General features: G+C 41.8%; 1 protein-coding gene across 1 annotated transcript; it reads left to right on the forward strand.

The window, feature by feature from the left end:
• The first annotated feature begins 395 nt into the window (after positions 1-395).
• Positions 396-13514, forward strand: vap (vascular associated protein). The gene is made up of 11 exons (XM_033623052.2): positions 396-711; positions 1995-2384; positions 2756-4777; positions 4864-4952; positions 5584-5642; positions 5933-6096; positions 8217-8382; positions 8492-8683; positions 10625-10846; positions 12837-12996; positions 13125-13514. Exons 1-11 carry the CDS (start codon positions 669-671, stop codon positions 13197-13199), a joined length of 3582 nt encoding a protein of 1193 aa, XP_033478943.1. The 5' UTR covers positions 396-668; the 3' UTR covers positions 13200-13514.
• The last annotated feature ends 1474 nt before the right edge of the window (positions 13515-14988 follow it).

Consider the following 14988-nt stretch of genomic DNA (forward strand, 5'->3'; position numbering starts at 1 on the left):
ATGCCCCTAAATCCCACACACTGGACCTTAAGATTTTCAATGCTGGACTTTAACCCGTAACAAAGTATTTTTACACTCTTTTACTAAAGTAAAATATCTGAATACCTCCTCCACCCCTCCCTGTCTGACACACAGTGGGGTGTACATGTAAAGGCACTAATGAACCGCCCCCGCCCTGACATGTCTTCATGCCTCCTGTGGTAAAGGTTTCCTGTGTTGCGTTTAAGTATGCGTGTAAAAACCAGCTCCCGCCGCGACCGCTGGACTCCTTCCTCTCATCTTTGGAAATGCCGATTGATTCAAACGATCGCACGGAACAGCCTGGAGGCGGTGTAAAAAAAAAAATAAAACCCTCTCCTCCCACCGCCTCTCTGTCCATCCCACATTTCAGGACTCACCGTCAGACACACGTGTATCTAATTTAGGTGACTGTGCGGCGCTGTGCCCCTGACAACACAGCGGTTTCCGTTAGAAGGAAATGATGGAGAAGGAAAGTTTCTGACGCCTCTCCGTTGTGTTGGGACTGCCCGCAGGAAAACTGAATATCACTCCTCGCTATGCGCTGTTTGCTCGTCCTCGGCATAACACACAGATACTGTAAATCTGAACAATCTGTATGGATTTGGGATGAATAAGGTCTCCGACACTGAAATGTCTCAGGATTGGAAATGCAGCTCCACGCCTGCCTGTTGCTTTTTATTATCACAACAGGTAAGGAAATCTACCAGTCCCTGGAATCTGCTACAGACTTCATTAATGTGTTCTCCTTTTATTATCGCATTGAATTGAACACATACTTTACCTGGAAGTGCTAAATTATTATCTGCTCTTTTCAATGTAGTCACAATTGTGCTGCTCCACTGTCATAATGGAAAGGGTCAGTAGGGAGCCAGGTTTATGTAGTTTGTGGTTACCTGATTGCCTCTGGCCCAGGCCCAAATCCTGGGGTCATCAGATTAAATGGTAAAAAAGAAGGGGGAAATATTTGTGATTTTTCTTTAATCTAATTTCTCTTTTTTTGTTTATTTATTTTTGACATTTCATCCCTTGATGATGCAGAACAGTGGTTCTCAACCTTCATCATGTCAAGGACCCCAGACCACAGTGTGATAAGATTTGCTTAACGGACCTCCATCTGAAAAGATTTTAGTTGTTAGATATGATCGGAAATACTCACACTATGCTCACCCCTGTAGTGTATTTACGGTTCAGTGTGAGATTTAGTGGCATAAAGTGGTGAGAATTGCAGATTGCAACCAGCTAAAACTTCTCCCAGTTAGGAGCCGAATTATCGGCAGAGGTCTCTTCCTCTCCAAAATAAATGGACCAGGTGATTAAAACAAGTAAAAACAGAGTAAAGCCGTTTCAAGTTACAAATCAGTATTTCTTCGATGCTGTTTGGTATGTCAGGGACAGGTGGCTCGCCCACACCTTGCCAATGTGTGCTCACCTTTATCCTCTGATAACTTAAGATCCAAATGCTCAGGGGGTTTTCACCAGGAGCTGAATTATCCACAGGGGTCTCTTCCACTTCGAAACAAACGGCTCAGGTGATTACAACAAAACAAAAACACAGAATAAAGCAAACTGACATTACAAATCAGTGTTTTCCCAATGCAGCTCGTTGCAGATGGACTTCTTACTACAGTGGTCAACAAGAAAACGCGAATGACCATATCTAGAGCCAGTGTTTGGTTTGTCCGATCTGGGCTACTGACCCACTTCCTGTGTAGATATACATGGCTCAGTGTAGTGTAAGGTGATTATGTACTAAAGCAAATGTACATGTCTGTCAATATATGCCCCTACATCCTACACACTGAACCACACAAGGTCCCCTGGTTGAGAACCACTGGTGCAGAATGATACCCCTTTGTCCGAACTCCCCACAATATATACCCATAAATGAATTAGTTTTCACCGTAACATACAGATCAGGAGATCTATGCCAGAGTAATACCCTCCTTTACCACCATCTTTTTTTCTTTCCCCAGATAAAATATTGGCCTTGTCACCCCTCCACTGTGGCGGGAATGTCAGCCTGGACACAGAGCCTGCAGATCACATCAATCTCACTCTACCTGGACTTTCTACTTTTGACACCAGCAACAGACTCAACCCCATGAACAGTCAGTCCGACAAAACCCTACCGGTTTCAATTTGCACTTGGACGATAGGTATTCCCAGGGGTCGGACGGTACTTATAAAGTTAGCATGGTTGGAAAGTGGTTCGGGTGTAACAGTGCGCTGTGTCTGGAAAGAAGAAGGTCCGGTCTTGGAGAGTGGGGGGACGGCTCTGCTGTCAGGCTGTGATGGAAACAAAGCCACCTTGACTTGGACAGGAGCAGGACGATCCTCAAATCCAATTCAGTTGTCCTATTATGGTGAGAAGCCATTACTCAGTTATCCAGTTTGATTTATTGAGTCAGGATGGTCCACTTTCCCGCACCCTGATCACGAGAGTTTAATCTAATTGTCATAATAGCATTTAGATCAGACTTGTCTTTTTAGTTGACTGGATGACTGCATGAAAAGTATTTTGTTTACAGTAGAAGAATATCATGGATACTTTGGCTGTGCGACTGTGGAAACATATTGTGTTGTTCAAACTGTGCTGTGAGCCATAAATCTGTCCGTCGGAAAGTTCTTATCACACTCACCGTGGTGTGAGAGGCAGATAGATATTATGTTGTTGTGATTTCCACTCTGTCTCTCCTCACCCTCTCTGTTTTTGTGTTTGTTTCTGGCCATCCAGTCCAGGAAGATGAGAGGAATTCCTCGGAGGACCACACCAGCCCACACTCAGGCCGAGACTTCTTGCGATGGTCTCAGACAGGAACCAGCTTTACAAGCACAGCTCCTGTTGGTCAGGAGGTGGTAAGAGGGACAGAGGGGAGCAGAGGTCGCCTCCACGAAGGTCTGGAGGGGAGCTCTGAGGCTCAGTCTGTGTCTAGCCCCTCCTCTGAGGACCAGGGGCTGCTGCACCCCACCTCACCCCTGCAGGGACTCGCTGTGGCTGGGAGAGCCGATAGGGAAACTCTCCCTCTTCCTGAGGAAGGACAAAACAATGGAGCGGATACATCTGGAGCTGCTCACCTCGCTGATGGTAAAATGCCTGCCAGAGGGAGAACACACCCCTATTTTCAGCATACACTCAGTACAGATACACCGTTTCACACAGCAAACAGAGGAACAAACTCAAGCAACGAGCCCCCTCACACCCAGATGGCACTGACACACAAAACAGACAGGAGCAACAACACCTCGCATGGCACAGATATACACAAATATACAGACACTCAGAAGTCTATAATATCTATAACCACAGAAGCTCATCCCACTGTGTCCAGCTCCCGCCTCCCATTTCTCACCAGCTCTCCCCCTGAGCTACCTTCCCAGACAACCTGGGAGAGTGGAACCATCCCAGTCCCACATGATGGAGCTGTTAGCAGGACACCTGGAGAAAAACCACCCCATTCCTGGAGGAGCCAGCGAAGCACAGACAGACTTCACTCTGATCTGACCTCCGCTGTCACCTCTGATCTTTTAAAATCGCCCACTGAACCTCAGCAGGATGACTCGAGCAGTGCGCACACTGATACTGAACCCACTGCGTCATCCTCACAGGGCCCCAGTGGAAGTCAATCATCCTCCGCCCACCTCACAGGGCTTGACACCGCTGTTGGTACTGTGGAGGCTGCTTCATCTCATCCAAACATTAGTCGAGCTGACTCCTCTGTATCAGCAGCATCAGACGTTACCAGCCAGACTGCTGCGTTTGAGTCCTCTGATAAATTTGAAAACATGGAGATGCTTCACACTTTCACTCCTTCCACACAGACACAAACAAACTCTCCACAAAGCACAGAGAGCCTCCCACCTCCTCACACATCCTCCCCACTCACACAGACAAACAAGGATGAGATGCAAACAACAATAACCCAAAGTACACACAGGCATTTTGTTAATGCATACACGACTACTGAAACTATCTCCTCCTCGCCTGACGTTACCAAAGTTGATGACCAGACTTCAAGTTTCACCGGTCCTTCCTCTACACCCACAGCAGCAGTGACTTTGGGAGATGTAGTCCAGAACTCAGCTGCCACAGGAACCACCACTGACACTGGATCATACACACTGCGTCCCACTTACACATTCTTGCATGACAACTCACCCACAGATTCACCAACTCCTGCTCATCTTTCATCCTCCAGTACACCCATACACTCATCCACGACTTCATACACACTCCAAGCACACACTACAGTTCCTGGTAGTTCACACGTCACTCACACACCCCTGTTTTTGTCCTCTACTAGCACTGATTCCGCTGCACACACACCCCTCATTGACCCCGAAACAACACCTATACCCACACAGACGTCAACAGTCAAATCACACACACCTCACACACACAGCCACCTGCCTCTGCCATCCTCTACTAAAGTCCCAGTTATACATAAACAGCCCCACAGCTATTTTACTACAACACAGACTTCTCTGCTCTCACTCACAACTTCAAAGTCAAATCGTGGTTATGGAGATAAAGATGTAGAAGTAGAGAAAGAGGATGAGTCTTGGCAGCGGTTTCTCAGCAGCACAACCAAACAAACTCCCACAGCTGGAGCCCCATCCCGGACAACCCCACATCCCACCACCCAGGACAAACATTTGACACTCACACCTTCTGTTTCAACCTTTGTACCCACTTGGACGTCCACGACTCAGACTCCCAAGTTCTACATTGTGTCGGACCAGCCTGCAGCCATCAGAGGTACTGCACATATTTGTGTGTAATTAAATAATAGGTTGGGAGTGTCCAGGCCTGTTGTAATGAAATTATTTGCTCGTTGTGTCCAGTGGAGTCGATTGAGCTGCTGCTGCAGATCATTGTAGAAGAATCCAGACCGGCTTTTACTTCTGGTTTGGAGGAAGACACCGCTTCCTGGGTGAGAGCCAGACGCTGTAAACATTTGGGGCTAATCTAAAACCTATGGGGATTTAGATTGATTGATTAAAAAAAAACAAACTTGCTTGTCAAGCAAGTTGTTTGTTTTTTTTGTTTGTTTGTTTTTTGTTAGTTTGTTTTTTTCTGCCAGTCAGTGTGCAGTGTACTTCTGGGGATGTTTTTCATAGTGAGTGCTTGTCATTGTCACGCTGCTTTTCATTGCAGGCAGCTGCAGACACAGCCCCATTAGGCTCCAAAATAACGTTATCTTCTGCCTTCTGCTTAGAAGTACTGGATTTACACCTCACAGCTACCTAATATGATACAGTCTCTGGCTTTTGTTTGATATCTGTTGTCGGCAGAAACTGCTGTTGCACATTTCCAACCTGTTGTTAGTGTAGTTAGCTTGTTTACTATACATCCAAACTCTGAAACTTTATTTAGAAAATAAAGGAATAAATAGTAGAATATTCGTATTGAACAACCAAGTCTGACACAACTCTGAGTCAGGGACAGCCCTTGAAATGACAAAGAATCGGGGCTTTTGAGAAAACACTTGGGGCCGGAGCCCTAGATGCCCCCGCTCCACCTCTGGTAGCTGCTATTAAGTTCTCACTCCCTGCTTCTTACAGTTGGAGCCATACCTTCAGAGAGCCCCGGGGTTCAGCAGGTTGCAGGGAGTCTGGAGCAGGTGAGGTCTTATAAAGTACATATGTGTACCATAGCTACAGTAAACTGCAGTTAGCCTCAGTTTGTGCTTCTCATGCATTACCATTTAAATTGTGGATATACCTTCAGAACAGCAGTAAGTGTTGTTAAATGACTTTCTGGATTTTTCAAAGAATACCAAGTAGGTCTTTTTCAGAACTTTGGGTGCCTACCTGTAGCTCTAACTTGAATGTAATGGTGACACATGAGAAGCACAAACCGGGCTAGGTTGTGTGAAGAGAGGTACAGAAGGTGAATGTACTGTTGTTCCAGCGGCCATGCAGTGCAGAATCTGCTGGAGTTTAAGACCAGTGGGGCTCTGCAGTGGCTCGGCATGACTGGACCCACATCACTGTTGGAACGAACAGGACTAGCTCAGGCTGTGAGTGAGGGCAGAAGCTTCAGATCCTCCAAGATCACCAACATCACACTGGGAGGTAAGCCTGGGTCGAGATGCAGACGGCTGACTCAAGATTCCTTTTAGGGCGCCCCTGGTGGCCTCGTGGTTTAGAGGTCTTTTGTGTAGGATTAGTGGCATTTAGTAGTGAGGTTGCAGAGCTGAAATTTGTCCCATGTGCCAAGTGTGTAGGAGAACAATGATGGCCAACACAAAATCGTAAATGGCCCTATCCAGAGCCAGTGTTTGGTTTGTCTGTTCATGGCTACTGTAGAACAACATAGCGGAGTCAGTGGAGGACCCGCTCCATATGTAGATATAAGTAGCTCATCTTAAGGAAATGAAAACGCAACGATACTTACATTCAGGTGATTATACACTAATGAAAATATAGTTATGAAAGTTATATAGCATTTCTGCCAGTAGATGGCCCTAAATCCTTCACACTGGACCTTTATGTCGAGTTTGGACGGGAACCTTTAGTTGCATGTCATTCTCCTCCACTCTCCAGTCATCTCCTGTCGACTCTCCACTAAAGACACAAAAAATACTTTAACCGCCAGGTTAGCCGTCAGCCTCAGTGGCTCCATTTACCTGGGGGGAAATTCCATCCCTAACCTGCTTACCTAATTAACCCAGATTCACACTGGCACATAACCCAGACTCATGTAAACATCATAACTTGGTTAGATTGATTCAGTTAAACTCACAATCCAGTTATGAGAAATCCGATTAACACGTCTGCCTTAGTCTGGTAATAAACTTGTTACTGTGGCATGTAATCATCTCTACTGTACTCTTTTGACATGTTTGGTTTGTCACATGTATAAACACAATGGCACAAGTGTTGTGGGTCCCTGTTTGTGGGTGACAAAGTAGGTTGACAGGTTTTATTCTGTTGGTAAATATTTGGGACATAAGGGATACTATCAAATAATACAGTATTAACAATCCTCAGCCAACTCAACATGTAAAAATAGTCACCAAAGTCACACTACATAGACTTTTAAAACCTGTACTATTTTATTTGCTAGTTTTCTAGCACACATGTGGCCAACCATCTGTGAGGTATTTAAGCTATTGTTTTACTGGCAGACACATTCAAAGCATCACAATAGTAGTGGTAATGTTTCTTTCTTTCTTTTTTTTTTTTTTAAATCAACAAACCTCTTGAAATAATCCCGAAACCAACAACAAAATCATCCTGCCAACAAGTACAGTCTCTGTATCCAAAGTCTGATATGTCTTATTCCTCTGCAAGGTTATTGTATTTCACTAAAACTACACTAAAAGTAATGGTGTGGTAGTTTTCCAACCACTCAAATTTACCCATTTGCACACACATTCACACACTCGTGGCTGAGGCCATCATACTAGGTGCCATCTGCTACTCTCTTTAGATACTGACACGCTCACAGACTGATGGCACAAGTATTTTGGGGGTCAGTATCTTGCACACGAATACTTCGACATGCAGATTGGAGGAGCCAGGGATCAACCACCGATCTTCCAATTATAGGATGAGCTGCTCTACCTCCTGAGCAACAGCCACCCCCATAACTAGGTATCAAAAATTTTGTTAGATGACTGAAATCAAAAGGGAATAAAACTAAAAAACAAAACTAACTGAAACAATATTGTGAACTTACAAAATTAAAAATAAAAAATGTACAGGAAATGTTTAGTTTTAGTCTTTGTCAATTTGGTCAAATTTGTATTGCTTGTATTGTAATACCTATTCTGAACTTCTTAATTTTTTCCCCTGACAAATACCCCTCATATTATAGTTATAATTTAAAAATAAAAACCAATACCAAAACTAATAAAAATGAAACTGAAATTAAATATTTTTTAAACAATAACAACTAAACTGAGCTCCATTTTTGTGCAGAAACTGTTACATAAAACATAAATGAGCCCTACTGGGTGCACTGGGTGCCATGTGGCATCAAACTACTGAACGTCAGTGCCCAGTGGTTTTTGGACATTGCTATTCCTGTAAAAAACAAACAAACAAAAACTATATATTTGTGACTCTCTGGGGGTTTGTATCCTAGAGTTACCTCTTCAGTAGGTACTGAAATGGGTACCTTGCAAGTGAGTGTCACAGACAGGATAGGAAAGTCATAAACACAGTCATTTAACACACTGTTCCTCCAGGTCTGCAGGGCGATGTGTGTGACTGGTTACTGCAGTGTCCAGGAGGCTACAAGTGTGTGTTCCAGCCTGGTTCGTCTAACTACAGCTGCTCTTCTGTCTGCCACTTTGATTACTGTCACCACCACGGCATCTGTACTCACCACCCGAGTCAACTTCCAGTTTGCCGGTAAGAGAACACAGACACACTGATAGATACATTAATTTTGTATCTCTCTGTCCATCCAAGAAAGTTCTGTCCACGTAAGCCTGTTTTCTTTTTCCTTATTGTGTACTAGTTGCCTTGTAGGAGAGGACTTCTGGTACATGGGCCAGAGGTGTGACATGAAGATGACTCGAGCACGGCTCGTGGGTGCATGTCTTGCCATCTTACTCGTCATGGTGACAGTGATCGGCGTCTTGGCCCTTGTGGCAGTGCGACGATACCGAGCCATTCTGATCCAGGCCAAAGTAGATCAGACTAGGAGCAGGTACTCTACGACTGACTGATGTGCAGATATAAAGTTACAGCTCACAGCATACAACATGCAACATTAAGATTAATACACATAATGCACAGAAGCGGGGATTCTGCGAGGTTGCTCTAGTTAAATATTAGACTTGTAAAAACCTTTTTAATACAACATGGAATTCAATTTATTACTGATTTCAAACTCTTATGGGCTAAAGTAAGCAGGGATGATATGACCAAAATTTAGTTCTTATTATATTACATTTTTTCAGTGCTTCCATAAAGTATAGGACAATAATTTCTGATGATATAATTGATTAAATTAATAAAACGTGAACTCACAGCCTCTCGCGCACAATCAACTGGCGAACCTATCCTACTTTTACTTAATCCGTGTATAACTGCATCCAGTAAACTGTAATCTGATACAAAAACTAGGGCTTAACAATAGTGAGAAAAAAATATCTAATTGCAATTATTTTGACTGCGAATTGCGATATGATTTGCTGTATTGGAGGGTATTATCATTTTTATATCTTCTCTGTATTTTTAATTAAAAACATATTAAAATGATTATGGTGTAATATTTGTGAGAAATATTTTAATACATTACATTCAAGTATTTTAATAAGGCCTAATTCAATTATTTTAAAGACTTTTAAAAACCTGCAGATGCCCTATACATGAAATATAATGTAAAATGTTTAGAGGATGATTACCTTAAAAGAAATATTCAGAAAATGAATAAAATGATCAACTTTGCTTGTGTGGGCGATGAACTGTCTCGAGGGCTTTTGGGTGGAACACAGGAAACACACGTTAACACACACAGACACATATGGTAAACATTAACATACATATGACTCTACATGACTTGAACTGATGAGACACACATGGAAATAACTCAGTAGACACCATGGAGGCGGTGATGTGTTGGGAGGGGAAAACTAGATAGTGAGATGGTATGACTGCATAAATAGTACTTGTAATGACAGTAATATCCACTAGGTGTCAGAGTCTGGCTGCTGAACCACACGCTGAAGGTGAAGGCTGTAGACTTTACAAATGTGGAGACACTCTGGCTGTGAAGTGTTCACTGTCACCACGTCAAGTCTGTTAGGATGCCAGGAGTTGAGGGGATTAGATGTGTTAATAGACAGGACTTAAGATCTGACTCACTTCTGTGGTGATGAATCACAATTCTGTTAACAACCTCAAAGTGTTCCTCTGAGCTGTTTTCAAAGGTAGGCCTACTGACGACTTCAAATATATGTACATATATATGAGTATTATGGCTTAAAAATGTTCTTGTTGCATCCATATTGCTATAGATAATTTTCCAAGTGAAGCCTTGGGAAATCTGCACCCCTAGCAGACTCTCTGGAAGTCTGTAAATAGTCTCTTTGAGGGCCCTGTGGACTTGATGAATTGTGGATATATACAGCCTTCAAATGTATTAGACTGCAGACATTTTGATTCAGCCTCTTAAAGCTGCACTTGTCAAGATTTTTATGTTCCAACACTTGTTGTCTGAACCTAAATCACAGAGTTTGTCTGCGAGAGGGAAGAGTTTTATTTATCTTAACTGAGACACTAGTTTCATCCTGAGATTAACTCCCAATACTGGGGGGAAAGTTCAGACAGACAGTGATAAGTCTGAAGTTAAACCTTAAATCCAGACTGTCTCCATAACAGCAGGGAGTAGGAGTTCTGTCTAGAGAAAGTTGGACTCTTCAGAGCTTTACTCAGAGCACAGTTAAGTAAAGTCAGTCCTCTTCCTTATTAGTTGATTTTTGCTTTTTTCCCCCACCAATGAGACTTTTAAAACTTGTTAACATTGTTATATATGTGTGTGTGTGTGTGTGTGTGTGTCATAAAAATGTATACAGATACAATAAATCTAATAATATTGTCCCCTGTGAATATTTATTTATCCTCACATTATTTGTCGTGTGTGCAGCTATCGCAGGTTCAACCATTTTGATGAGCTGTCAGGACGGTTCTGGTTGCGTTCGTGGGCAGGGTCAGCAGACTCGCTGGATAATCCTGCCTTTACACGCTCCGATGAGTTACTGCACCTGCGGGCGCTCGACCGCCCTTGCTGTTACCACGACGACACGCTGTCGCTGGCCTCCACCTGCCCCAGCCATGGAACACGCATCAATACAATCTACCCCCACAGGTACACACACACACACACACACACAGTCCAATATTACACATTATGGTTAATATGCCTAAGAGTATCAGAATGTTATTGATCATGTAGGAAGCAAATATCATTTTGTCCTCCTCAATCTGTCTGTTTAAAACATGAAATACACACTACAGTATGTAACATGCATGTGCCTGTGCCCTGCTGTCATTTGTACACCCTTAAAACAACATCAAATTTAAGCTGTAACCAAGAAAATAATGATCAAGGCAAAAACAAGTAAGCTAAACTCGAAGCCCACTCAAAGGTATTCTATGCAGGATTGTCTGTTACTGTTTAACATGCTCAGCAGCTTAAGTGAAAATAAAATCCCATCCCACATTCACTCTCATTTGGCACATCACCTCACTATATCAGTGTTTATTTATTCATTTTGTTTTTATTTATTTTATTTATTCCATTTTATTAAGCCCTGACCTCACCTGAGCGCTGTGGGGATACATGGCCATAAACCTCCTGTACAAATACAGGCAGAGGGCAGAGTCTCTGCACATAAATACAGCACCACACTCTTCTAGTGGGCCATTGCTTATGATTTAGTGGCATTACTTTTGTATGAGTCAACACATTGTTCTTTCTTTAGGAAAATCCTGCGTAGTAGCCTTTATCTTTAATATACTGTACATAAATACCTTTAAAAAAAGTTGAAGACCTTAGTGTAAAGCTGCCACTTGGGGGCAGCAGAACAAGTTTTAAACACATAGTTGACACTGAAGCAAACAATGAAGATGTCATTGGCAAACAGTTGCTTATTCGCATATCCAGCAGACCTGGAACTACATTATCATTTGAAATCGTGTTTCTGGCCAAATGACAAAAGTTAATCAAACATTCTCATGACCTCTTGTAGCTCAGGAGGATGGAAATATTTGGCTCTTTAGCAGAAGTCTTCACTGTGTTCATCAGCTGGTTGCAAACTATCTGTCACTTAAAGCTGGGCCAGTCCTGTGCAGTGATTCCTCAGAGCTTTATCACTGAAAACAGCTGCCTACATCTTGCTGTGACTCTCATGAAGATGAGACACTGGACCAAACACGAAAACATTAAAATTGTTGGCCATAAAGAAAACAAAAAGAAAACACTGAACTAAAATGTGTTAAAAAAGACCTCTAAAGGCCGAGTTATGTGATAATTCTCTGTAGGTTTTTCATTCTCAGCAGCCCCTTGCAAAGTACACGTAATCATTTCATCTGTTTTTGGTATAAAAATATTGATCATATTTAATGTTGGGAATGTTACATTTTAAATGTAATATGTTACAGATTACTAGTTACCATGCTAAAAATGCAAGAAGTAATGTTACTATTTTAATTACTTAATCAAAGTAATGTAAATTAGAACATTTGACTAATTTTTGATAACTTTTGTGACAAATGTTTTAAACTTGGCAATAAAGCTAAAAGAAAATCCTAAAGTGCATAAATGTTGCACTCAAATTTGTCCCAACGTCTCTGCTGGCTCTTGTTGTCCAAAAATATGTTAATAGAAGGCATTCCTGTATGGCAAATGCAGAACAGAATAATAGTTACATTTTACATATACATTTTTACTAAAAAAAATATTCACATGTAACCCCTTTTGTTTTTATTAGTTACTGTAATTTGATTATATTTTTCAGTGACTTTAATGGATTACAATCATGTGTTTTGGTTATATCAGCTTTCACAACTGAACGCTGTATTTAATCTAAGTAAAAGTGAGCAAGTAAAGAGGTAAAAAGGTAAAAAAAAAAAAAAAAAAAAAGCAATTAATGAGTGCAATTTAGTGACTGTGCAGTTAAAATACTGACCTTAAACTGTTTTCCCAAACTAGAGCTGAATAAATCATTAAATCCCAATATCAATTACTAAAACTACATTTCTGGCACTATTCTTTTCTGACTGCTCAAAGTTTTTCTGTAAGTTCTGTAAGACCATGTCTGTGTAAATAATCCCTCGGCTCTCTGTATGCCCTGTAGCTCTCAGTATGGTTGGAGGGGAAGTGAGATGAGTATGGGGGACGGCGTGTTGGACTCGGGTAAGGCCAGTGACCTCTCTGTCTGTAGCTGGCCTGTGGAACCCATTCACTGGACTCCCTTCCCACTTCTGCAGCAACTGGCTTCCCACAGGACACCCCCAGTGAGTGTTTGACTGTGTGTGTGTGTGTGTGTGTGTGTGTGTGTGTGTGAGAGAGAGACACACACACACACACAGAGATACACTGTATGCATATCTGGTTTCATTTGTTTTTTTCCCTGTGAAACCAGGTGAGGGTGACGAGGCCGCGCTCCTACTGTGAAGGCATGGAGCTGGTGGACATGGGGAAGAGCTGGACTGCTTGACACAGTCAAGCTGTGGAGAGGAATCAAATCTGTTCTGACACTGGTATTTGCAGCTTGTGCTTTCATTGTAGGCCTTGCTTGTTCTGTTGATAAAAAACTGTAAAACAATAATTGTAAATGTGTGTGTGTGTGTATATAAGTGTATATTTCGTGTTAAAGTGTTGCTACATTTTCCAGTTTGAACCTGCAGTCTGTTTCTTATATGCTCACTGGATGGATAAACTGTAAAGATGAAAAAACAAAGAGGATGTCTAAACGTCTGTGGCGCAGAGTCATATATATAACTTTAATAAACAGCACTTTTACTCAGGGCAAGAATACATTTATTGTATTTTTTGTAGTTTTTAATTATACATATATACATAAACATTTATAATTTCACAACCAAACACACAGAACAAAACAATATCAAGAGTAGAAATAAAAATAGATGAATAAAATAAAGAGAATCAGGGGTTGGGCATATTGGGAATGATCTTTTCACTCCGAGGTCATCGCATAGCAAGGAAAGTTAATTTGGGTAACTTACTACATTTACAGAAGCTTTAAACAAATATATTAAAGGTGCAGTGTGTAGGCTGTAGGAGCACCTATTGGCAGGAGTAAAAAATAATACTCATAACTGTTTTCATTAGTTCATAATCACCTGAAAATAAGAATCGTCTTTTCGATACCTTAGAATGAGCTGTTTATATGAGCTAAATGAGCCGTCTACATACTGAGCTGGTCCTCTTCCAACGAGTCAGCCATGTTGTTCTACAGTAGCCCAGAATGGACAAACCAAACACTGGTGTTTTTGTATTTTCGCACAGTCCACTTTAGTGGACCTTTACAGCATTTTACCGAAACCGCAGCCAAGACCATTAAACATAAAAAAGACATAAAAGAAATTAAAAAGATATGAATAAATTACTCCTTATCCTTCCAAAATATCTTCTGGAAGTTTGTTCCATTTATAACTGGATTACAAGCTGGGCAAAGTAGGTAACTACCCCCGGGCCCCAAAAGCCCCAGTTTGTTGTTTGTACGTAATTTGATAAATCCCAAATGTGTTTAAGAATTTGCACAGCTCAAGTACACTCTCAACTAAGCTGTGTCCCATATTATTGCTAATCATGTGCTCCTGTCTGATAGAGTGATCTTGTGTCAAAGTCTAGTTTTTGGTTTCTTTCTCATTTTAAAACGCAGTTATCACATCCACAGTCAATATAAGTGGATGTACAAGCAGTGAAAATGAGCATCAGCAGACCTAAGAGTGCGGGAGGGAGTGTGCCGGTGGTGGAGCTCAGACAGGTTGGGGGGGAGCCAGGTTGTGGAGAGCTTTGTAAGTGATGATGAGGAGTTTGGAGTGAATACGCTGGGGGATGGGGAGCCAGTGGAGGTTATGAAGGGCGGGGGTGATGTGGTCATGGGTGCGAGCAGCTGAGTTCTGGATATACTGTAGTTTCTTGAGTGTTTTGGCTGACAAAGACTATTGCAGTAGTCTAGTCTGGAAGTGATGAATGCCAGGAGGATGAGAGTGTGCAGCTGAAAAGGAGAGGGATGGATGGAGGCAGGCAGTGTATGAAAATGTCCATCTTTAGGTGTAAAGAAAAAGTAAGCTTTTCCATCATGTAAATCTCCATTGTTACACCTATCCAATTATTTATAATGGGACCAAGATGCATCATTCATCTTCTGGTCAGAGCCTTTCTCCCTGCTGCCAATACCTAAATGTATGACTTTGAAATCTAGTGGTATATATATATATATATATATATATAGGTATATATATATATATATATATATA

Source organism: Epinephelus lanceolatus, chromosome 3 (genome assembly GCF_041903045.1).
Source record: "Epinephelus lanceolatus isolate andai-2023 chromosome 3, ASM4190304v1, whole genome shotgun sequence".
Lineage (NCBI taxonomy): Eukaryota > Metazoa > Chordata > Actinopteri > Perciformes > Serranidae > Epinephelus > Epinephelus lanceolatus.